At 40.9% G+C, this 26936-nt stretch overlaps 1 protein-coding gene across 13 annotated transcripts in view; it reads right to left on the bottom strand.

The window, feature by feature from the left end:
* LRRC7 (leucine rich repeat containing 7) overlaps positions 1-26936 on the bottom strand; it is a 171653-nt gene that overhangs the window by 109708 nt on the left and 35009 nt on the right. For 11 of the 13 annotated variants that reach the window (XR_004752715.1, XM_035332661.1, XM_035332657.1 and 8 more), the window contains exon 2: positions 6835-6922. Coding sequence is in view for 12 of the 13 variants with exons in the window: in XM_035332661.1 (XP_035188552.1) it covers position 6835 (1 nt within the window). In the remaining variant the exon portion in view is untranslated. Of the gene's footprint in view, positions 1-6834; positions 6923-19782; positions 19966-26936 lie in introns of those variants that run through there. The other 2 variants (XM_035332651.1, XM_035332650.1) reach the window with 2 other exon arrangements.

Here is a 26936-nt window from a genome sequence, read left to right as displayed (position 1 = left end):
CTGAATGGAGGGAAACATGCCCATGAGCCAGGGGAAGCTGCCAGCTCTCCTCCTGTGCTCTGCCAGCACTACTGAGAGGATGGAAGCCCCTCAGCAGGTAGCAGAGCAGCACAGTGGTGAATCTGGGCTGTTACCTTCTTATTTGGGGCTTCCTCTGTATTTCTAGTTCAGATTGGTTGCAAGCTGAATCAAGAATATATACACGTAAGCATGCACCCAAGTAACAGAGAAACCTGTAAAGTTTGAAAAATTCTAGAGAGATCAGGATGGAAGTTGCTGAACTAGCACTGAGATTTGTGAGCGTCAATTTATAACAGACAATTTATAACAGAATCCTTTATAATAAAAGGATTTCATGTTGTCATCTTCTATGATAGAAAGAAGATATTATTCAGCAGACAAAGAACCTGTCTTCTGGATTTAGAAGATGATTATCATAGATGTCAGTCTGATTGAGAAAGAAGTTCATTCTGGTTTAGAACAAGTTGTTTCTTCAAATTTTCTTGAGTTACTTTTTCTCTTGAAGGGAATTTTCCTAAAAAGAACCGTCAGCTTACAGACACACATCTGAAATGAGAAAGCTTGTTGAAAGATATTCTGAAGTATGGTATAACTAATATACCATGGCTCCCTAGCACTTTCATGACAAAAAGCATACCAAATATTTTTCCTACTTCATGCACATTGGCAGCAGCTAAATTCTAACCCACACTTTTATGATCCTGCAAGATACTGCATTTGTATACAAGTGGCCCATTGAAATACAAAGTGAATGTTTTACAAGTGAAGTTGATTCTAGAAAAAACTTGACAGACTGGCATTGTATATTACTTCATGAGTTCATGATATTAAACAAAGATAAAAGGAGGTAAACAGAGGATGTTCACTTCTTCCTCTCCCCCACTTCTGAAACATTACGTCAGTCAATAAAAAATTTAAATTGGCCAAACTCCTCCGCCTAAGTGTACAGTATTTGCCCTTTCCAAATAGAAATGTCAGACTCTGCTATGACTAAAGATGACTCACAACCAAAATCTCAGCTCTTAACTCTCAGATGAAATCAAGGTTTGAATTTTGCATGTAAACATTTCCTTTCAGAAGTGCATAAACATATACTTCTGAATGTACATTTTAATATTAATATGCTACCTTAAACACTAAAATGCAAGCGTTCTACATAAAATTGTGTTTTTCTCATATTTAGTCATGTTTAACTTGTTTGCTACCCTGATCTGTGTTGTCAGTAGTTCACAACATTTTCACATGTCAGAAGGGGTGATTCCAACCCTCAGCAGTGAGAGGCCACCCCTGGAGCGCTGTGCCCAGCCCTGAGCACCCTAGCACAGGGGGTATTTGTGGGGGTATTTAAACACCGCAGGACACGTTGCTTTGCAGCCTGCCCTAGGTGACTGCTTCGGCAGCGGGTTGTGCCGGACGCTATCAGGAGGCTGCTGCCAACCTCCACCCTTCTGTCATCCTGCAGTTCCACGAAATTTTCTAGTTAAACCTGGTTACATGTGGATTTCCAGTGGAAATGGAAAGGACACACAGAAGCTCCCTCATCTTTAAAGAAATAGAAGGGAAAAGTCACACAAAATATGAGTCTTTTGTTCATGAGGAAAACAAAGCAGAATCTAAGACAAAGCTCCCCAGTGTTGCAGGTTCTGTTTCTGGTTAAATGCAATTGATCCTTTACTGTTAAAAAGAACAAAAAGTAAAATTTCCCATTATCTAATCCAAAATTTATTAATATTCCAACAATGGTGTTATAAACTTTTTGTATACTACAGAAAATACTGCTGTGCAAGTGTCTGTGTTCCCCCACACAGACAGAAGTAACAAATGTAACACCGTGCTCCAAAAATCCAGACTGAGCATTAATTAGCATCTCCAATGCCATTAAGTTTCATGAAAGTCAGCACACAGAATATGAGATTCATCCCCATTCAGAATTTCTTGTCTGAGTTCTGTGAAGACATTGTGTGAGGTCACTGAAACTCCGTGTTTCTGGTTCAAAATCAATTTTCAAATTTCAAGACCAACTTCAGAGCCAAGTCTTTGTTTAAAAAATGTATTTAGTACATTTTATATTAATTCACGTTGTATCAGTTGTAACAGTGCACAGTATGGCATGGCTTATCGTTTCAAGTCATGTAGAAAAATGAAACACTCTGAACTAATTAGAGGAGCAGCTGTTTTTAACACCCATGTGTTAGACTGTGATAACATTTCTAGACTACTGAAAATAGCTGCTCCTCCAATTTACTCACAAGGTGTCTAATATTTTCTGATTCAAACTGTCAAGATGCTCCATTATAACACAAACAGGAGAAACTTTGACCAAGAAAATAAGGCAAAATGTAGCAGTTTGTAGTGGTTTAAAAATAAAATAAAATGAGACAAAGAAAATATTTTGACTTTTGTGTATATAACATCCATATGCCATGTCAAATAATCTCAAATGACATCAAATGTTATTTTGAACTTTTAGTGACAAATAACCAAGTAATTGAAACAAAAATTACTGCATTTCAAAGCAAATTTTAAAAATTAAATTCTGACATTTCCCAAATAATGTAGGTAAATTACTTGCATTTCAGAATTAGCTGTCCAACTTCACATTTTGTCAGCTTCAAGAATTTCCTCGAAAGCATGTATGTAACTCTGTTCTCTTTGAAACAGACTGAAAGTTCCTGGTCAGGAAGGGATCAAAGCACTGCTAACTGTGAGGCAGAAAAGTGGGTTTGATTATTCACTTTCCTGGGGTGGAATTGCCCCTACTAACACTTCAGGAGATGGGGTTTGTGCATGCTGATCTAAAGGCAGAGAACTGAAATCATTTCACATTTTCTAAAAGACGTATGAGTATTTTTAAGCAGCCCTGACTGACGTGCTTCATAATCCTAAGCACCTGCACATTAATTTCTATCATGACAAATCCTCCCTGTCCTAGCAAGGCTTCATTGTGTCTCTGTAACAGGAAGAATAAAGCAGCTGGAACCTAAACCAGGGTCTACCTTACTTAACAGAGCCATCAAATTAAGCATAACTTACCCAAAGATGATGTTCTCGCTCTTTACTCCCTTTACTCATTATTTCATCATGAGGATGAACCAGCAAACGTGTGGTTTATTAACATCGGCATGCTAACTGTGGATCTTCCAACAGTAATCACTCAGTCCGCTAGCAGTGATAAGATCCACCACTGAAATTCAATTCAAAATGTTCTAGCTTTTGGAAAGGCCACAAACACCAAGTTTTTAGCTTTCCAGCATGGTCTACATCAAACGAATAATACAGTTCTGTAATTTTTCCTCTGCATGTGTTGCATGAGACACAGACAATGCTCCTTGGAAGGAGAGCTGCTTATCAGGTGTTTGGGGAAACATCTCAAAATCACTTAGCCGGTTAATGCCACTACTTAGAAGGCATTATCAGTTATATGGAGACAGATAATCGACATGAATCCACATCAGAAATATAATTTGAATCTGTGACTAATCTCCTAAATAACGTAGAATTTATTTATTTATTTTTTAGGAACATAGCCACGTTTTCTGTGTATCTAGAGTTATGAAAATCAGATAAGATGAAGAGTGAGGGCTGCCTTTAAAATGGCATCAGCTCTGCCATACTGTTAGACTATTTATCAAACTGACTCACATAGAAGCCCTTCGATTTATATTACCATTGGAAGCTCATGCCAGAATACTACCTTATTCCTCAGCAGGTTCATGTCTCCTGACTATAGCTAACTTCCCTATGCATTTTTAACGTAGGAAAGTAGAACTCATTCCTGCATTTGTAGCCAAATGCAAGGAAGGGAAAGGCTGTCAGAAGTCAGTGAATGGCTGTGGCTGGAAGGGACGTCCAAGACAACCTGGTCCAACCCCTGCACGGCACCAAGCAGGGGCAGCTGGAGGAGGCTGCCCAAGACCGGGTGCAGTGGGGTTTGAACATCTCCGCAAGTGAGACTTCAACACCTCTCTGGGCAGGCTGTTCCAGTGTTTCATCACCCTCACAGTTAAAATGTGCTTTCTTATGTTCAGATGGAATTTTGCATTTCAGTTTGTGCCCATGGCCTCTTGCCCTGTCCCCTCTCTGGGCACCACTGAGAAGGGTTTGTCTCCAGCTTCTTCACTCAGGTATTTGCACATTTATTTGCATCCCTCCTGAGCCTGCCCTTCTCCAGCCCCAGCTCGCTCAGCCTCTCCTCATGGGAAGGATGGTCCAGGCTCTTAATCATTCAGTGGCCCTCCACCAGACATGCTCCAGTGTCTGCATTCAGCCAGTGGCCAAGCAGTATGAATGAGAGGGCTCTTAGCTGGCCTAAATTGGCATCATTATATTGATTTCAGGGGGAACTCAGATCTATTTAGATAGATAATGGCTCCATAATTTGACAGCAGTAAAGGCAACCACTGAGTTGGAAGGAGTAAACAAAAACATTCTCAGTAAAGGTGAGTGTTACATATCCAGTGGTAAAAGTTGATACTAATTAAGTAGCATCATTGAAGCTAGAAGGTAGCTGTTAGAAAATCTCATGATTTTCAGTTCACTTTCCTCATAATTATAAAACAAGATTTTGGGACAGAGAATCCTTATAGTTCTGGAACAGGTGTTTTGTAGTTGTTTGAGCTTTGCAATGCCATTTTTCCCAAATTACAAATGAGTTAATTGAAACCAATAAAAATATATCCTGTACTGTGAAAAGTAATCATGGATATATAGTTAAATGCTTACTAGACTGATGCAATTCAATTCTGATTTCAAATATAATAAATATCTCTACTGAAATGTATGCATCATATAATAGTTCACCCCAAAACTTGACAGATGTTCTGATATCACAGCATCATGTGATAAAGTATATATTGGTATAGTATATTTTACTACTTGAACAAGCACCCGACACGGGACAGAGGGCAACGTGCTTACTGCCATGATGTCTCTCTACAAGCCCAGCCCCATCTGAGATTAGCTCAGAAAGCCGTGCCGGTGCACAACACAGCCCCTGTTTCCCTTCCCACTTCAAGACAAACACACCAGGAGTAACATTTATTCATCTTCCTGAATTCAGGAGAGCTGGTAGAAGAACAAAAAGCACTGTTACGAAAAACATGTTGACATGTTTTAAGTGAGCTCCATGATGTGGATGAAATCCTACTTTTGCTAAATTCGAGCAGTTTTGCCTCTGAATTCCTCCTAACATGGAAGCAGGATTAAGGAAAAACCTGATTAATACAACAGACTTGCTCTCAGAGAAGATTGGTTTTTATATCCCAGACTGCCTATTGCAAAAATCTGCTTCCTCAGCATGATTCAAGAAAACAACAACAAAAAAAATCCAACCATGGCAGCCTAAACCTTTTTTACTTTTCAAATACTACAGGATGTGCCTCAGCCTTAATTACACCTCTTGAACATAACACAAGTTTATTCTCTTCTGTAAATAAGCAAACATTCCTAACTGAAGGTGACGTTAATTTCCACTTCTGGAGAATCTAGTGTGCTACTTTAATATATACACATTTACACACAGCTACGCTGTTAGATTTATTGTACAAAGAATATCACGTAGTATGTATCTCAGGAATCAGTTCTTGAATCCTCAGGAAAAGTTTGAAGAAGAACAGCTATGTATTCCCAATGGCCAATACAACGTTGTTAATGGAGATTCCAGGTCTGCTTTTGGTTGTGATATTTTCGTTTATTCATTGCTCACATACCAAAGCACAGGCAGAAGTTCACAGTGTTCCAAGTGCTACTCCCACTGCACTCGCCTTGACATATTTTGACATCTGTTACTGGTTCTTTATCAAGTTTTTACATGAGTATAATATCAGACTGGATTTTCTCAGCTTATCCCTTTCATCAGGCAGTTTGGAGATGAACTAGACATTATCCAAACGTTTGGGCTGAATTTCACAAATAGTAAAACTTGGGAAAATCAGAAATCTTTCTAAATGAGGTTAAAGAAAGAAAAAATCAAAGGAAGGCTCCACTTTTTACTGATATAACCCTACCAGTAAATAGGTTACATTTTTAAAGAGGGGAGTTGTATTAAAAAACCACTAATCTTACCAGAAGCAAGCAACAGGGACTTTAGAGAGGTTGTTCCAATAGGGCTGCATGCTGCTTGTTGTTCATTTTGTATCTTCCTAATTCACTTTTATTTGAATGCCCACTTTGCAAATAATCTTTTACTTCACTTCAAAATGCCGTAACAATAAAAATACAGCAAACCCTTCTGACACATTTAGATTGCTGCTCATTGTTTGCTTGCATTTTAATTAATTGCAACACAACCTTTTCAAGTAGATTTAAAGCTTATTAAACAAGACAAAACCTTCAATTTCAAGATGGAAACAATTCATTGAAAAGTAAGTTTTCATTTACATTTTAAAGCTGACCCAGCAGACTGATGGCCATAAAGACACTTGTATTTCTTTCTCATGAAGAGAGCATACCCTAATATCTGGCTGGAACCTACTCTCAGCTGTAGTTGTGTAAATCTGTAATACTGCCATTTATTTCCGTAGATTTCAGCTGAAATACTCTAAAAGCAACATTTGTTTTAAATGAATGGTTAAGTGTTAAAAGAATTTGCAATTTAGCACTCTCCAGACTAGACACATGCTGTACACTAAGTTCTGTATTGTCAGTTAATTCATTCAAATGATTCTTTTCCTCCTTTTTGTTCAGACATTAGAATGAAAATCTAGTGACTGCTGCTTAGCACCCTTACAGAATGAAGTCTATGCGTGTGCATCAATTAAACAGCCCAGATTACAAGAATACTGATATTTATTAAGGAAAAAAAGGAGTATCTACTTGCTATTTATTTTTGTAGCAGCGTAACTTCTTGTAACTTCTAGGTGGTGACCATTCTGATTCACAACAGTTTTCACGTGGTGAGTTCCTAAAAAAAAAAAAAAAGAGAGAAGAATTTTTAATTATGTATGATTAAAGAGGCCCCAATAAAAGCAAGTAGGTCAGCACTTCCTTTGAAGAGACTGCTTTGAATGGTCATTACAGTAATGCTTGTGCTCCAAGCAGCCTTCCTTTTAATTTACACATTAACATAGGCCCAGCCTAACCAGTTAACTTTAAAATGCTCAAAGCAAAATGAAAATAACTTAAAAATGAAAAGAAGGGTAAAATTATGTCTCCAAAATGTGAGTTTCCTGCTGCCAATCAGCTAACACAAATGCACTGTTTTATGAAAGTTTGATAATCTCATAAAATCAAATTTAACTAGACCTATCCTGATATCTTGGCACTTACCCTGGATCACAATGAATAGAAGTTTTATAATAGACATTTGAGACTGAAAGGTAAATTTTATTGATAACCTTTCAGTGGTGTAATAGAAATATGAAAATGAAAAACTTGCTATAAACAAATGTGCCAATGAGACAAGTTAGAATGAAACTACCTGACTGAGAAAAGGGAAGAAAAGGAATCATTCTGTACTTATGGAAAGTTCTCCAGTAGCTAACTTACAGCAACTCCATTTACAGAAACTACCATCTATAGTCTCCAGCATTATTTAATGCCAGTGCCAGCAGAATATCAAAGAAGTGCCAAACATCACGCTACTTCCTAATCTTGTCAGAACCAAAACTTGTCATGCAAACATGTTCTTACAAGAGCTTTGTTTTCCAAATAGAAGCTGTAAAAGTGTTCTGATGAACTCCAGATGATCCAATTTAACCTTTCCGGAGCAGAATACCAAAATAACTTCCAATTTAAATGTTTTATATCCTCTAACAAACTCAAAATTGAACTTTTGGATTATACTTGAATGAAAGGCTCAACTGACCATTTTTCAAACAGTGATTTTGGAAGAAATTCTGTAGTCTTTGTTTCAACCCAAAAGGAAAAAAAAAAAAAAAAAAATCCTCTGGAACTGAAATCCCCCAGTTTGACCAGCTGCAGTTTCCAGGCAACCAAATCCCTCTCCGAAGGAGGATGCTTAAAGCAGGCTGTGGCTTGAACACAACTTCCCCAGAGAAATGCAGTGTACTTAGCACACTTGTTCAGAGAAAAAAGAGGCATATGGGAATGGGAAGGTGTCTTGAGCAGCCACAGGGAGATTTCGGACAGCTCTGACACTGAACATACAGATGGAATTGAAAGAAAATACAGAAATCTCCCTGTCAAACTAAGCCAGTCAGTAAATAATGAAGCCTGTTCATTTATTGTCTAGCACGATTTAATCTTATCGCTTGTGCATGGCACAGCCAGCCAGCTCCAGTCACCCACATCCACAGCCAGGCATGATCCAGGACAAGAAAACATTTCTGATGTGTCCTCTTCTTCCCCTCTGAGATGTTTTTATTCAGTATTTTTAGAATAAAGACGTTAACAAAAGTAACAATATCTAAAAGCCTTGTATTAAGGACGTTCTAGCAGAGAACACTGTTGCTTTGTACAGCACCCCTAGGGGGAAACTGTCTTCTGAAAGGCTTTTAAACAATATTTATAGGCCCAGTAACAATAATATTTCAAAGCCTTTGAAAACCAGCCTTATTGCACTTGGCTAGTCTCCTTCATTATTCTCTCTTTGTGCATGGCATAAAGACCTTCTATCAGGTCCCCCACAAAAAAACTATTTCAAAATAAGCTGGAAAAACAGGCACTTCGAAGTTAAGAAATGCCTAAAATAGGTTGCCCTTAGAACCTTAATTTTACCCAATTTTTTATGTCTATAGTCTTCAATTGTGTGGTATTATCCATGTGGTTTGGGCTCTGTTTGAGGCAGAAGTACTGTGAAAATCAAAGCAAATATGTAATAAAGTCCACCAAGAATGCCAAAGATCTGTATGGCACACAGTTCTGAATTGCTTTTCATAAGCATGGAAAGAGGAACAATTTCATTTCAGAATTACTCACTGCCAAATTTCTACATTCTGCATCATACCTGAAGCATCAGAATGTTCAACACTCCTACAATAATGGCTAATATCAGTAAGTAAGCTACTCTTCATTTGACCTCAGAAACTGCTCTGAAAGTTATTAAAGCTTAAAAAAAAAGACAGAAACGAGTCTGGGAAATATTAATAAAATGCTTCATCTAGCCAATATATACACAACTGAAATGGTGTGACTAACCTGGCAATACTCAGCCTGCTCAGTTATACACAGTGACGCTGTTAGGTCTGTAAATCAGAGGAACAGATCTAGCCTTGGAAATTCAGCCTCCAGAAAGGAAGCACCACTGTATATGACTAATATAACAGTAAAGCAATTTACTTTTGTATTTAATTTCTCATTAATTTTCAATGAGCAAAAGGATAGAAAACAAGAAAACAGTAAAAGTCTAATAAATTTGGCCACTAAAATGATATAGTGGGATACATGACTGAGAACCTGTTTCTGCAGGGAGCAACAACATTTAAACATAAAAGCCTGCTTTCTAGCTACTCTCCGCTATAAACATGCCTGAATATGGCCAAAGACACACCACTACTGCTTTCCCAATATGTAGCCTTGTATTTCTCTTACCAGCTCAGCCTGCACCTGGCTCACACGAGTACTTCACTGATTTACACTTAAAAACTTTGGGCAGAGGTGAACTCGGCCTGTCTTGTTTAGATAGAATCTAAATCATAAATCTTTATCTGGAGAAAATAATTCTACTGTTTTATTTTCTTCAGAACATGCAATACCTGGAGGCACGTACAACCTGGGAACACAGAACCCAACAGCTGGTGTCTTACAGAAAGCAGGTATTTGTTCAACATGCCATTCCAAAGGGACAAATTCTTCAACCACTTAAAACTTTTCTTTTCCCCTCCAGAATAAATTGTTTGCATTTTAGTGTCTAGCATTGATTTACAGCCCTTACAATGAGAAGTGATCCAGACTGTGAGCATGAGAGCAATTATTTTCCTGTGATGCTGTGCCCTTCCCAAACAGGATGGAATAAGAGCGGCTCTGTTTGCACATCACTGGTATAAATGCAAAGATTTCCAATGCACTTACATGTTTTATGCTGCAAAGACATCTCTTACAGCGTAAGTGATAAATACAGATGGGTATCACTTGAGAGCATCATAAATTATATCAGATTTGTAAATGTGGCAGGGTCTCATCCTTTCATAGTCAAGTACTTACATCATATAATTGGATTACTAGAAGTTGTGAAACACTTTTTTCTCACTTCTTGATACAGTTTACTCACAGCTTGTAAATCCCGCAGAGCGGCAGTACAGCAAGGGCCGTGTAATTACAGTAAGGAAACACAAGGACTGTTGCCCTAAGCACTCAGCACATGGATTTGGCGCTGGCGGAGGCAGCCTCTCGCGACCCACCAGGCTCACTTCGGCCAAAACCAGCGTTCAGCACACACCTGTACAGAACAGGCAGGCAGCACACAAAAGCTTGTGCCTGATGAACTGCGGGTGCCTACGCCCTGTCCTGGGTGCTGTGCAGAGAGCTCCACTTGCATTGTATCGGTGTTATCTGTAACCAGGAAAGCTGTCCAAACATTCCTGTCCAAACTCGGGGACAGTCTGGATGCCCCAGACACTGGAGCTCACCAGACTCATGTTGTCTTAAATCAGATGATAATCTGACTTCTACAATGTACAGTTTTTAATGTTTCTCTTCTTTCCCCTTGAGTATTTTTGCTATCAGTGTCCCTCTCTTTTTCCCCACCCCATCTCCCATTTATAAAACCAACTTTATGACAATTGCCCTTTGGAACCAGGAGTTTGTACTTACCAATGCATCACGACAACTACAACGTTATTTCCATACATGTTCAGAAAGTAAGGAAGGTTGAATATGGTTTTAGGAAGCAGCAAACCCATTTTTCATTCTTTCACTGGTGTTTTAGGAAAGAAACTCTATCAAGGACAGCCAGTCTCATAGAGGAACAGAACATTATTTCCTATAAGCATCAGTTAATGAATGTTCTATTTTAGGTGTTGCGACTTTCCAACAGGAGACAGAAAATTGTATATAATGTAATACAAAGGAGTTCAGAAAACTGTCTGGTTCTGCTAGTCTTGTGTTTCCTAATAACCAAATACAAGCTACTGGGAAGCTATTCTCAGGATGGATATATTGCACTTCATTGCAGATATGAAAATTCCAAGACATTTGAGAGAAATGTGTAATTTCCCTCAAACAATAAATACAGAATGAAGCCTACCAAACATTATCATTTGGTCTATAAGAGAGTATATTTGTTTAATATAGTGTTTAATCTCAAAGATGAAAAATCAGATGCATCTATGAAGGATATCCTAATGAGGATTCTAGCCTGGGAGAATACCTAACTTAGTCCTAAAATCAGAAGTTGCCATCTTCCATTATCGGAAGGTTTACTTACAGGTTTTTACACGACGAGTTCGGAAACTAATTATGTCACACACGTAGAACAGAATTTTTCTGAAAACAATCAAGTAATAACACAGCTCAGCAGAACCAACTCCATTTTTTCATATGAACAGCTTTCCTTGTCACATTAAAAAAAAAAGTCTGAAAATAGTCATTCTTTTTTAAAATTTCAAATGGGAGCTGCCAACTAAAGAAATCACAAACTATAATGAGCAAGTGGAACCAAGTTTCCTGTCAGTGTGCATGTCCCATTCTTCACTGGATTCAGACTCAGAAAACCAAGTTCCGTGACACTCAGCAGGAGCAAAGCCTGCTTTCCTACAGAAATATGTTTTTTGTTAAATTCCCTTCTGGTCAATTGTAGCTTTTTTCTGCAATGGGAGTGTTTACAAAGTCTCTTTGTTTTGTGGCTCTCCTGTATGCGTTTATTCTGCAACCTTCCTCCTTAGGTGGGACACCTGTGAGGCCGCTTACATTTTTTTCTCCTGTCCCCAAATGTGTCAATATTTAATTACACTGGGTATCTCCATCAAGCAACACAACCAAAAGTTAACGGAGAAGGACAGTGAAATACACACATGTGCAGGGCACAGCTCCAAGACCCTAAGGCCACCTGAGCACTAGGGATTGCCGTCCCGATGCACCGACGCCGATGTGCGGTGTCACCGCAGGGAGAGCTGCGACCCCGCGAGCCCTGGAGCCAGGGAACCACAACAGCACCAGGGAGAGCTCCAGGCCCTGAGCTCGCTCAGTGAGGAGAAGGCACAACACTAGGAACCAGGCAAAAACCCACTCCAGAGCCAGTGCCACGTCTGGGGGTGGATTTCAGAAGCCTCAGTTAGCCTTTGCCACAGGCTCAGGAGCATACTGTCCGAGGGCTATCTTCCTGACAGGAATCCATGGCAGTTGGCACCGGAAAATCAGAATCATGGTAAGTGATCTATTTATCTGTATGTTTCAAATGAATCATACCAGCATGATTTTATTTCAAGCAAATGCAAACAAGTGCTGTATATCCATAAAAAGAGGACTGGAAGCCAGCTCATCTAGCCGGTCTCATTCACTACTACCAGGAGCTCAAGTTTCATGAGAAGGAACCTGGGCTGGCACCTTCTACAGCACTGGCTGTGTATTTTGTTGAAGCAGCAAGCATGGAAAACTTATTTTCCTGCTCCTACACACCTTGCCCATGCCATACTTTTGGTAGATCTTCTCAGGCAGTAAAAGTGTTTACAAACAAAGTGTTTATAAACAAAAAACAAAGGAACACAAAACCCAGAAACATACAAATCCACAAAATCTTGGACCCTTCTTAATTAAGGCAAATAATAGCAATATATATTGGTGTACTGACTTATATGCAAGCATCAACAAAATTAAAGAAAACAAGCATTTGTAATACCACAGTGGTCTAAAATGTCAGCGCTTGATTCTAGATTAATTTTCATGGAAGTCTGAGTTATATAAGCACATGGCAATATCCATCATCTTCTGAAGTCACAGACAGCAGTTTTGAAAAAAATGAATGAGACATGAATGATATATGCATAATTCTGAGCTATATTCTGTCATCCACTACACTGTAAATCAGCTTGAGAGCTAACTCAACTGACTCTTGCAGCCTTTCTTTTCAATAGGAAAATCCTCCAGGGCACACTTCTTCCGTAGCAGTACACGTTCCATTTTTTCAGCTGGCTTTCAAAATTAGCTTTGTGCTGACATAAAGGAATAAAGGTTTCCTTAAATGCAGGAGTCACTGTCTTTAAGGGCAGCCAAGCATAGGACCACCAGTTGGGTGAATGTAATGACATGTTTAGAGACTGGGGAAACTCTCAACAGCACAAAAAAAATGGAGACATTATATATCCCAGAGTTGGAATATATTTTAGATGAAAATGAAGCTTATCCTATTGTCTTAGCTGGTCACAGGAACTCTGCAGGGAAGGTGAGGGGTAACTGAAAACTGGAACCTTTCTGTTCACAGGCTAGCGTGTCTGTCTTTATCCACCAAACTTATTTCTTCAATCTGAGACATGGTGAAGTTACTTGATTTAGTCTGATCTTTTTCAAGTATCAGGTCACTGTAAGTTTTATGTGCAGTCTTATAAATTAAACAATGCTGCCACCTTTTAGGCAAAACTTTCAACCCCTTTCAAGGCCCCATATACCATAGTTTGGAAATAATGAACAATGATTCAACACTAATCAGTGTCATCTCTATATCCAGCTGATTGATATTGCCGTGAGCTATCAGGAAGCTAAGTTGCTCACAAGTGCCCAGTAGAGAAACACAGCCCGTTGTCTAAGTTCTGGAATTACTCCCATTCATCCAAAACCAAGCAAGTCTTCCACAAACAAGATCAGAAAGTAGGGAGTTTATACCACTGGTGCTTCCAACAACTGAAATAATTCAATTACGTTTTTGAGAGCTTAAAAACAGCACATAATTTCCACAGAAATAAAAGCCAGATTAGCTGAGACATGCCCATCAAATGCTAGGCTGTTCTGTATGCACTACTGGATAAAGCAAGGTCATTTCTGCAGGTCAGTGATCTGCTCTGGCTTGGCTCCTTTTCTTCCAGACACTTGGCAAAATGTTTTTTTAAAGGATTTTCCATGCGGTTATTTTTAAGACAAACAAGTCATTTCAGACTCTATATGGAGGTTACAAATAATTCTCTGGAATGAAGCCTCTAGACTTTGCTGCTGTTTCCATGCAGAAAACACTACTTTCACTTGAGAAAGGGTGATTAAATTCTTAATTACCCAACTTGCACATAAACATGTCTTTCAGTAGAAGTAAATGTGCTTTTTATAGATGGAGGTTAAAGCCCAGTTCAAAAATATGTCCCTTGGTGTCCATTCAGTAACTACCAAGCTGCTAAAAACTTGGAGAAGTGCACACACATACTCATACAATGCCAGAGACTCCCTCTGGATGCTCAGTGAGGTGCATCACACCTCTGCCTTTGCAAGCAAGCGTGCAACATTGGCACGCTGCATTGAGGCTGCGGTGGAGGGCACCGCACCCGGCAAGCTGGCCTCGGCTCCCAACAACGATCAGAGAGCTCTGCTAGCAGAAGAGGCATATTTATGTGCACTGCAAAGATAAGACTTAAAATAGTTTTGATTCCATTTGGGAAAACAATTTTAGTGAGTGTGAATGCAATTGTGCTCTATATCATTCTAATTACATTGTTGCATATCTCATAAAAGGAACTCAAAAAAAAAAAAAGAATTTGCATGTTGTGTAGTTCATTGGCACAACATTTACTGTCAAATACAGTAAACATTCCCATACATTTAAAAACATTATATGCACAAATGTTGGATATGTGAGAAAAATGCTTGCATGCTATCCTTTTAGAACTTTAATAAAGCCAAATCTATGACTAATAATAAAGTGTAATGGTTAAAGATGGTTACATCTTTAATAATAGATATTAGTCAAAGTGTCATCAAGTGTGGTTTCTATAATTTAGTATCTCATTCAAATACCTATTTTTCAGTACAGCTAATGTCAAGTGCTCAAAACCTCTACAAAGATAACACGCTGATTTTATCCTGTGCATAAGGGCAGCACGGGAAAGAAATCAAGATGAGTAATTTCTCCTTAGCAGCTTGTAACAGAATGGTATACAAGCCAAAATTTTAAATGGATTTAAAAAAGCATTCAGACGCATAAAAAAAAAAAAAAATCTAAAAACAAATAATACAGATAAAGTGTTTGATTCAGGAAGTCCTTGAGGGGCTGCACATTAACAGGAGTGTGTGCCAGGGAAGGATGATCTCATGCGGTATTTCTATAAGCATCGTATGTGTATAATGCCAGGCTCTACTTCTCCCTGCCATGAGCCGCTTACCGGCAGACTACAGAAGTCCTGTAGGAAATGATTTACTTGCACTGTTTGTACAACAGAGACAAAGCTTCCCTGAGAGCTGCCATAAAACACCTTGGTTTTAGGAGGCCCGGACATCCCTCCGTGCACGTTCCCTCCTGGTTGATGCCACCCGCAGCCTCCTGCATCGCCACAGACCTGCCCCGCACCATGCAGCAGCAGCCCCCGCCAAGGAAAGGCATGGACGTATTTGCCCTTACTTGATTTCCTGCCTTGCCCTTTAGCAAGGTAGATTTCACCGCTCATATTTTCCTAACGGTGATGTTAGTTACAATCCATTACCTCGTTTATGTGATAGATGTGAGTTCTACTGAAATCAGTGCAGTTTTGTACAGCTACTGAGGTCTGCTCATAAAGAATGCAAGAAACGCTACAGGATGAGGTCACCAGAGCTGCAAACATCCTCTGCAAAGCATCCACAGGAGGAACAGCTAATACTAGTCTAATATTAGCCATCTGAAGACTTAGGTCCTCAAAAATAACAGCTAAATAATAATATTAACAAAATTAACAAAAACAAACAAAAAGATAATTGCAGCAAGCAATGGTAGAAAGATGCATTTTAAGAAGTATGTTTTAATAGTTTATAAAAGTAGATTTAGGAGAATCCTTCATGACACTGCATGGACGGGACAAAAGAAGGTAAATTGAGCTTTAAAAAGAAAAACCATTCCTGAGTCAGCATAGAAATGAAGTATGAGTACATATGAATGTCTACTGACAAAAGCAAATGACTAGGGGACACTAAATCCAAGCAGAAACAGGAGCAAATACTTCCTGTGTGTAAGACTATAAAAGAGACAGAAGGCCTTATGAAACAAAGCCATGGTGCATGTGAAAGATAGAAAGAAAAGCTAAAAATGACCCTGGGAGAACTGCCCACCATACAGATGAAAATAATAAGAGTAAAAAGATAGATAAGAGCCTGGAGAGTAGAGATAAGCAACATCGTAAAACAGATTATTTGCTTTGAGCAAGGGAGGGCAACTCTTTCTGTTGTCCCTGCAGCACTGCCTTACAGAGACTGCAGCTAGCTCTGCAGAACCTATTCCCAAGCCATATCTGAGGAAGAAATAAACTTCTTGTAGAACATATCGCAGGCCCGCCTCTATGTACACACGTAGGCATCTTTACTGCCAGGAAGTAAGATTCCTTCTATATGAAACTGGACAAAGTTTTCTTCTATTACACTTCCCATCAACTTGCAGGAAGGAGGAGAATACAGTAGCAGCAAAACTTGACTAAAAAAGAGTTGGAAATCAGTCATGAAAACAAACAAACAAACAAAAAACACACACACACAAAAAAGAGCAAAAGAGAGTCAATGAATGCAAAAAGGGAGGTGGAACAGTGCATTTTTCTTCAGTGGTAATGAGGAAAATCAAAAATGAAGAAAAGAGCTTCTTCCAAAAATTAACAGTTAAGCACAACTCTAATATGAGAGAAAATTACTGCAAAAAGCTGAGATGGAAGAGATGATATCCAATAATGATTTGCTCCACATTAAAAGGAGACAGGAGAGATGATGAAAAAAAAACAGCCTAAGTCTCTAGAAAAGGCTCTTACTGTGGAAATTTAGAGAACTTAGAGAAATATGTATTGAGAAAAAATAATTAGCATTTTTTCCAGATGAAAATTTATTTCTCAAAAGTCTGATAATAAAGGCATGATAAAGGAAATACGTATGAATGAAAGGAAAAAAATTGTGCCTGCAAATCTGAATAGTGATTAGAGGCAGAGCACAGAATTAGAAAAATACGTTTCATGATTATTGACAAAAAATATTTAAAACCATCTTGCCGCCTTTATGATGTCATAACATTTATCAATAAATTTTAGAACATGGGGAAATCACAGAAAGTTGTATTGGGATATTTACTGAGAAGAATGTAAGATGGAAATGAAATCTTTTATATAACAGATGCTGATGTATAAGGAAAATGATATAAAAACAAAGAAACAACATTGAAACCGGTTATTTTAAAGGTATAACAGTCCCTAAAATAAAGCTTCTGTGGCATTGTCAAGTACGTCAAAGTTAACCTGAAAAGTTTTATGTTCCTAGAATAAAACGGCACTTGGCCTGCCTCGCGTGTTCATCTTTCTGTTAAAGAAATGAGGTTCAGAATCCAGCAATGTGGCAAGTGAAAACAATCCCAGAATAATGTCCTAAGTGCTTCCTGCAAAACTCGGCCAGCCAGAACACCACAAGAAGCTGTGTTTTGTGGGAGTTTCAAAGGACCGTAATGTCCTCAGCTTTATGTTACAGAATATGTAAAAAATAAATAATAATCTTTAATTTGAAAGTGAAATAAATTACAACTGCAACTGCTGCAGTGCAGTTAAATGTGAATATGTTAAGAATACATATTGCAAGGCAGCACACTTTTCATCCTGAGTGTGTGTGTGTACATATATACACACGGCGGCTCTTACATGGGACTGGATGAGGGCAGGAATGGGACAAGGAGCTTTAATTGGCCTTTTTATTCAATATCTTTTTTTTTTTTTTTTTTACACATAGGGTGAATAAATAATAATAATAAGTACATATAATATTAAAACCCAATATCATATTGGCATACCACTATGCTACATTTCTCTTTGTCTTCACCTCAAGATACTCTCAGGGGCTTATTAGGTAACTTAATTGAAAAAAACCTTCAAAGTTGTATTGCCTGTAGAAAATTATAACAGCAAATATCCCCACGTTACAGGAAAGGGAAAATACAGAGCACGAGTCACTACTAGACAGTGACTCCTCTACTCTTTTTTTTCCCATTTTTTTAATTTGCTAGAAAGCAATGGTGTGTAGCTAAAGAAACACGCACCTCTGCTATGACCAGCTTGCTTGCTTTCATTGCTCGAGGGTTGCTCCCAAGACAGGAGCTCTGCGGCTCCCCAGCGAGCCTCCGACCCCCAGCAGCAGCAGCGAGCACCACGCAGCCGCTCTGCCATGGCTTGCGCTCACCCTGCCGGGGAGGCATCCATCACTGCTCCGATGGATGTGGCTCTCGCTGGAATTCAGGGCAATCGCTCATGTTTCATCCTGGTAATTTCACTTCATTAGCTTCCATTTCCAAAGCGCATACATTTTTTTTCCCCACTGTACAGATGTTCGTAACGATACAGGCAATATATCACTCGAAGATTAACAGCGCTTCATTGTTCCTGCCACCCAGCCCTCCTATGTGATAATGAAGCCTTATGAAGCCACTTGTGTATCCAGCTAAAACTTACAGTTAGGTTTAAATAGCATAGAGAGAAATATATGAAAAAAGATATTTAATAAAAGCCTCCTTTCTTGTGTCCAAAAATGGGGGTAACTAGCTCAAACAGAATCAACTGATTAACCAACTGTTCTTTAGGTACATGAAATCACTGGACTCTTTGTTTTAAGCCTAAATTTAACATGGTACTGCCCAGAAAAGCAACGAATAAATGGTGCTTTTATGATTTTTCCATGAGAGGCTCTGGAATTTGTTTGCATTCTTATTCCAGGGCCAGGCCATTAGTCCTGTCTGGTAGGAAGATGCAAAAATGTGGGTCTGCAACTCAGGGTTCCCAAGCAAGGGAGGGACAACCCGTGGGCTCCCACAGGGAGGGCCCACCTCACCCTTTCAGCACACAGTCCATTGCTTCCCAGCCCACAGCCCTAAAGCTCCACGTAGCACTGTCCTTCTGAGGCACCAGATGCTCTTTCTCTCCTCAAAATAAAACAGCAATTTAGAACAAAAATACAGACATATACGCAGGCACATTCAGGCAGTCATATTCACACATTCAAATAAGCCCCGTGGGTATCTGTGCTGGAAGCCAACCAAGTACAGATTTATTCCTCCAGTTTAGCCCATTAGGTTTTGACTCTGATGTTTCCTCCACTGGAAGTGCCAATGTCCCTACTGGCTTCACTCAGGAATAAATGTAGTGTCCAGCAATGGAACAGCCTCGTGCTTAGATGCAGCATCTCCATCCCAACGCAAACGTGGTTGCTGAGATTGCAGCGTTTATGGGATTGCATGCATGCATCTGGCCACACGCTTCCCTCACAAACCCAGGCAGACTAGAAGACGAAAGGAATTGTAAAAGCACAATTTTGGCAGCAGTCATGCACTGCTGAGAAGGACTTCTACACCAAAGCCTTCCACCAGCCTCCCACCTTCAGCCACCCGAGCACCAGCAAGGTCACCCCGAAGGCTTGGTTGGGATGCCTGACGGCCGATACAATCAGGTCAGAAGATCACAGATCAGGACAATACAGTTAATTTGTTGTACAGAGCTATCAGAATAAATTTTTGCTATGGAATAACTAAAACAATGTGCCTGTACTTCCCTTTTCATCAGACGTTCAGAGGTAAAACATTTTTTAACAGAATATACACACCACCTGTCTTTATAATCACACACCCTTACCTTTTTTTGCTTTCTTTTTCCATGTATAGAACTATCTGCTGGCCCTTTTCATCCCTGGCACAATGACAAAATAGCAATCCTTTTATATTAAGAGGTTATTTATTGAAGCAAAACACACCTGAATAGCTTAAATCAGATTAGGAAAGGAAACACTATCTCATGCTAAAGCACCTGGTGGAGCGCCGGGAGATCTGCATCACGTCTTGGTGCTGCAGCACGCGGCGCACGATGACGGGCAGCTGGTGCTCCCAGCACAGCCCACAGCACCCCACATTTCCAGCACCCACAAAGGGTTTCTCCATGAGCTTGGGCTGTTCTTTGTACACCAGTGTGGCTGCAAATCGGTGCCTGTTGTTGCCTTAATGGCTCACAGCCTCGTTAATTCTGGGCTGGCTCAGGTCTCATGGCAATCTGGAGAACTGCCAAACAAAAAAAATTGGGGTTTGATCCCTGTGCCTTTACCTGACATCACAGAAATACTAATGTGAGCACACAGCCAGCTTCACCCATGGTTAAATTCCACTATTGGTATTAAAATTTTACCACTAGGTAATCTGACAGGTATTTATTTCATTTATTTGCATAGTATGTGGCACTTGGAAACATGATGGTTTGGTTTATCCCTTACTGATTTTTGGTACAGAAAAAACACTTCAAGACAATGAAAGTCAGCAGAGATCACCCCAACACTTGGCCTTCCATCACAGCCATGGTCAGCAGCTGGCACCTCGTAGTGGCGTACAAGCACCAGCACGCTGCCTAAGATAACAGGACATCTCTGGGGCCAGGGTGGGCATGAACTAAATGCATTAAATCTTAGCAACAAGCTATAAATCTTAGCAACAAGCTACACATTTTTAGAGTGCAGACACCTCTCCTACTGGCATAACAATCCACCTGCAGGCTGCCAGCTTCTGCACCAGCTGTAGGGGATAGCTGCTTTCCAGGTACTCTTTCGGCTGCTCATTTTCTCTTACAGGTGCTCCTGGCTGCAGCTGCACCGCTTCAGCCCCAGGGCGCTAAGCGTGGGCCCACCCTCGCTGCAGGATTTCCAGCTTTACCAGGTGAGTGTCCTTGGCTGAAATACTGCTGTATTGCCCAGGTGCCTGGAACAACCCCTCACCAAGGTTATAGACAAATAACCAAGGTACTGAGAGTGAGAAACTGAGGGGGCCAAGACTTGAACGACCACGAGGACCCTCGGACAAGTCTTCACTGAGCCTCTGGGTCTGACCTCTGGGACTCCCCTTTCCACAGAAAAGAAGGAGCTCTACAAGCAAGGTAACCACCCTCCCCAGACTCTTCCCACCAATTTCTTCCCACCTGAAATTCCAAACAATTAAAATTAATTTCTGGTGCTGCATGTTACCAGTTATTAATCAAACTGCAGATTAACTGATTATCAGAATTTATATTTGGCTTTTACTTAATTAAAAAATGAACTAAAATTGACTTGTAATTCAGTGCTTACCGCTCATTAACAGCTAGGGCTATCAATATGACTGAACGCTATCACACATGGATATTCTTAGAAAAAAAACGATCTAATGTTGATGAGCAATTTTCTATTTTATGAAATCGGAACAGCAGCAGATGAGCAGGGAGGTCGCACAAACCACGACCCCCTGCCCCAGAGGGCTGGGGGAGCCCTGCAGCAGCCAGTGGGACACGGCCCCACGGGCACGAAATCTGGGACAGGCGGCTCCTATGTCCCAGGTAACACTCACAGTACTTCACAGGCACTTTTCAGCATCACCCATCATAAGAGAGGGCAAACAGAACCCTCGCAATGACCTGGATTTCAATAATTTCCAAATAATGCAGTTTAATTTCATGGAGAGCTCGTCTCATGCCACTGGGAGGAGTTCTGGATAGTCAGATTATAAAATATATAAAATAAACCTATATAAAATAAATAAATTACATTTAATAGACTCTAAAAAGGGAGCTGAAAAAAATCATGAGTCACATTCCCCAAAACACAACAAATTGCTTTAAAAATGCTGACACGAAATGGGGTTTGCATTCTTTTTTAGTCGAGCCTGACGTGAGTCAGGGGCCACACCATGCAAGCTTCCCACGCTGGGCCCACGCCACGCGTGTTTCCCATGCAGGCAGCGCCGGAGCCGTCAGGAAGGACAGAGCCTCTCACCACCAACTACGTGGCACATCCGTAAGCCAGCCCACGGTGTCCTAGCACAGGAACTAGGCAAGCTGCAAGCAGTACTCCAGGAAATGGTATAAAACACAGCACGGCGGTGGAATTCTGTTCTAGCTTCGTGCAGCTGATTCTTGGGAAGAGGTCTCTCTGGAGGCACCGTGACTTTGTCACGCTGCTGCAACAGTCCCCTGCCCTTCTTGGACTGATCTGCAGTCAATAGTAACTACAGAAGTTCATTTTTCCAGTCAGTTGGAACTGCAGAGCTCTACTTGCCCATCATCTCCGTCCACTGTTTCCAGTGTGCCAAGAGATATGCAGGCATCACAGTATCAGACACTAGGCGAGTACTTGGAATGAAAGCTCCCTACATAATATAAGCAAAAGACCTATATTTATGGTTTGCGTGTTTACATGCTTTTATATCCTCGTTTATACGTTTTATATTTATGTTTGAATGTTTAGAGGTCTATAGATTTCTGTGTTTATATTTATGCATTTATATTCATAAATTTAGGTATTTATACACTTCTATATTATGTGCTTATATACTTGCATATTTATATTCATACATAAAGACTTTAAAGATTTCACGATGAAACTGAAGAAACACTGGAGAAAACAAAAATAATTTTTGTAACTACATTCAATATTTGTTGCTTAAGAATTAAGACATCAATAACTTTACATTCATTTTGACATTAAAAATGTTATTACATTCTAGATTTTTTTTCTCCTGTGCTTTCTTTATACCTAACTGCAAGTGACAGTAATGGGAATTCTACGAGCTGTTTTTAAACAACAGAACCAACCTTTTAGCTTTAAAGCCTTTGGGTTTTCTCGGTGGTTTTTAGCCCCTGGGGAGACCTGGGGATAACAGCTCACATTAAAAAGGAGATGTGTGTATTACAAAATACAGGGAAAGGGAAGTCGGAGCCAAACATCTTTTGCATTAAAGGTCACACGTTACTTGGTGTAAGCGAGGTTACTCCTTTGGCTTGGACAGAGCTCCTCCAATTCACAGCAGCTGAGGACTGTGCTACTCGTGCCAAGGTTCACCATTCTACCTGCTCCACTCCAACTACAAAACGCTTTGTGGAGCATCAATCACATGCAAGGCAAAATGAAATGAATTAACAGCATTGCCATGTACCACACAAAGTACTTCTGAAAACTACCGTGGCTTTTTCCCTGTCACACAGGAAACCACAGAGCCAATTCAATACGCCATTTGCTTGTCATCTATTTAAACGACATTACAAATGCCATGATTGACAGCCATAAGCAGAGACCTGAAATGTTGCAGTATGTCCCCACCTCTCCCCTCACAAGTGGCACTGTCAGCTCTCATTTTCCCTCCTCCAGCCCAGCAACTGAAGGCAAGACTTCACAGAGGGAGCTGACAGTACAGTCAGTTCAACCGGCTGAACAAAAAGTCACCCCCAAGACAAAGGCTAGAGAAATGTTACGCATTCTCTGGCATACTCAAAATTTCGAAAGGAAGTTACTGAGTATTATATCACTTGGCACAGTCCATTTTTATTCACTGGTGTAAAATACCAGCTGAACATTAGTAACTGCCTACGGCTACGCATGTCTGCATCGCTGCTTCGGCTCATCAGCTTCATTTGGGCACTCCTCCAACACCGAATAATGGCACGCTCAGTCTGGAAGTGCTCATCCTTGGTTCCTCCTTTCTCCTTCCATCCCAGTGACAGTTCACAAAACTGAAAAACTGCAAATACTTTTTCTTCATTACAAAAGCGCTGGCCAATATTCTCCAGCTGGCAATAAAACAAAAATGTAACATTTGTGTTAAATTCCAACTGACAGTCAAAAAAAAAAAAAGATCAGGTTCTACGTTAAATATTAATGATTCATTTTGTTTCCGTTACAGGACAGCTAAAAAGCGGCAGTTCAAGATTGTTTCAGAGCCCTCTGTAACTTTAAACACGCCAAGGCTGTAATGTGCATGTGGATCTGCCACAACCGATTTTGCTCCAACTTATTGACATTCTCCTTACGCACATCGCAAGGCACCAGCTAGAATTTTTGGGCCAGATCCAAAAAAAGGAATTACTTTACCACTCGGATTTCTGTGCTCTCTCAGACGCGTATGCTTTCTAATGTTATTTAACATTCATGGCTGCTAGCAATCATTAAGCACTCACTGGATCTGCAGAGGATGCTCCTGGTCCAGAACGAGGAAGACAGCCCTTGCAAAAGACAGAGGAAGGGAGGGGTGACCGGCGTGGGGCCGGCCATCCTCCGCCGCTCTGAAGAACCAGGACGTCTTCGAAAGAGCTCGGCTCGGGCTTCCTGCCTCAGACACGGTTCCTCGAGAGCGTGTTGCCCGCAGCCCCGAGGCCGGCAGCGCTGGCCCGCGTGTCTGAGCCGCTGATGCAGACGGAGCTCTCCGCGCTCTCCAGGCCCCGCGGAGAAGGCCCGGGCTGCCAGCCTGGCACGGCGGAGCTGCCGCGCTCCAGGCACCTGGCACGGCCGCCGTCCTGGGCACCAGAGGCCTAGGGCAGCTCCGGATCACCCCGGTCGCCGTACCGCCTCGGATTCTCTCCCTGCTGCGCAGAGACATCGCCGCGCTGTTTTTAAACATAAAGGTGTTTGTGGTGAGTTAACTTGTGCGAGCTAGTGCCTGTGTAAATACTAGTGCAACAGGAACGCTACGGGACTCCTGAGGTTCGTGGTTTACACACCGTATGGCTGAGAGGGAAACAGACTGCAACCCAGACACAAAACTAGCACCGTCTAAGGTGTTCTTGAGGAGGAGACAGCACTCTGAGGATAATTCAAAATGCAGCAGGTACCGGCGTGGAGAAAACCTCTCCTCCCAGCACATGCATTGTGAACAGGGATCCCGGGGGACGTTTCCCTGCAGGCAGGAGCAGGGAACGTGTCCGAGCAGCACAGAGCTGACCGGGCTCCTGGAGGAGCCAACGCGTGGGCACAGCCCACTGGTACTCAGCACACGCGTTAAGTTACTCCAGAGATACCTCCTACTGGCCTCGAGCAACTTTTCTGTTTCCTCTCCACCACACAACAGCATAAAAGATAGCAAGCAAATCCAAATTTTGGAGGTACTAAAAAGTTGGGAATAGGTATTGGGTCTTTCAGATGAAAGCTATCGCATGGAGATGGTAATCAGGACATGCAGAAATGGTTGAACCACTTACCAGCTCATCCTTACACCTCAGAGTGCCTGGCACAAAACCAGGGTCTGAGTACCCCAGATTTGTTTGGTAAATCAGAGTTCCACTTAAAACTTAGTTCACATTTTCAGCTTGACTACTGTTTATTTAAGCAAAGGTGAATAGCAAAACCTGAAACAAAGGATGAAAAGATAAAAATAACCCAGACAAAATGGCCATATAAATTGTATGTAGCCAAAATATTTATTCTTAATTATTCCAATTAATCCCCTCTGGGGACCTGGAAACCAAAGACCCAGCCCTTAGCCCCAGGGCAGTGTAACTTGCAGGCATTCTGAGGTTACACCTCTCTTTGGGCAACGGAAAAATAAATAATTATTTTCTCTTAGCTTCCTCTAGGAATCTCTTCCTTTTTTTATCTTACAGGAATGCCAGCTATGAGCTTTTGTTTGCAAAGATGATGGCAATAACAGACCGTTTTTCTCTTGTGTGATGTCTGAGACTGATCTTCTTCCCCCTTCCCTTCCTCTCAGCAGTACAGTTACAAAATGCAAAGGTTAAAAAAAAAAAAAAAAAATTACAGACACATTTCCCTTCCCCTAGAGCTTCTCTGAGATTACATTTCTATCATATTGTTTAACTACCAAAGGTTTCTGTGGCTTAAATTGTGTTCTTGCCCCCCTCAGCACTGCAGCATTCTCAGAGCACTACAGAAGCAAGCAATGAGAACCCTCAAGCACAGTTTCATAAACTTCTAATCTCTAGTCCTTCACGACTTCAGCTGTGACGACAGCTGTAGATGACAGCTCTAGAATTTAGTAATTTCTCTACCTCCACTTTCCCCGCACTAGTCCCTACTCCACCAGCTTTTGTAAGTTTTAATGGCTCATCCTGCTGCAGAAAGTCTGTCGAGAGGCATCGCTCTTTGGGAAGCATCCCATTTATCAAGCCTGCAGCGCGGTGACACACATGGCCACGTGCAAGCAGAGGCACAGCACCGCAGGTCCTTCCAGACAGAGGCTGCAGCGGAGATGTGATGCACCGCGAGCTGCCAGCCCGCACAACCTACACCCACCACCAGACTTCTTCATAGCTGCTCAGAACAAGCCACATTGCAGCTCTCACACCGGCATTCAGACCAGGCAAGGTGGAAGAGTCTGCAGATGCATAACCTAGAGCTGTAAGGCAACCACAAAGCCTTCTCCAGCACGGCACACAGAAGGACCTCCATGCAGCTGCATTTTCTGAGCCTGCTGCACAGTTAGAGGGCTGGGAGGACCTCAGAGCTCAGAGAGCTGGGAGGACAGCTTTGCTGAACGGCAGCTTCATTCCTAAATAACACAGTTCTTTGCTATATTAGTCTCCTAGTCTCCTACTGCCTGAAAGGCTTTTTGGAACCAAAGCAGTTGGCATGAGAGAGGAATCCAAAATTAAATTATTCCAGTAGACCAATTCAGAGCATCAACTTTGCATCATTTTCCTGCTCAGTTTCACCAAACATCGGAAGAAAACAGGGAAGATCCTGCCCTGTGAATCAAGAACACCTCGACACAGTCTAGCAGTAGCTGGAAGGTATTTTCATAGTCTCTAAAGAGCCATGGGGACTTCTCTTCCTTTCTTAAAATAGTTTTTCTTATTTTGCAGATCTGGCAATGGCTTACAGGATAAGGAAGGGAGCCATAAACATAAACTGAGAAGGTACAAATTTCCCTGCAGTACGAGGCCAGAGTATACAACCAGCCAAAAAAACATTTCACATTACAGCAGTTCATATTCAGAAAAAATACATTTTGCTGTACCATTTTCCTGACAGATATACTAGCAACCAAAGTATTAAGAATCAGATGGTAGTTTAATAGATTTTAACCCTTCCTTTACAGCTGACTTTTAAAGATATAATTACAATATTTTTTTGTGTGACATACTGCAAGTCCTTGGCAAGAAGCATTA

The sequence above is a fragment of the Oxyura jamaicensis genome, chromosome 8 (assembly GCF_011077185.1).
Source record: "Oxyura jamaicensis isolate SHBP4307 breed ruddy duck chromosome 8, BPBGC_Ojam_1.0, whole genome shotgun sequence".
NCBI lineage: Eukaryota > Metazoa > Chordata > Aves > Anseriformes > Anatidae > Oxyura > Oxyura jamaicensis.
The sequence above is the reverse complement of the archived record's forward strand: the minus strand, read 5'-3'. Positions and strand labels throughout refer to the sequence as shown.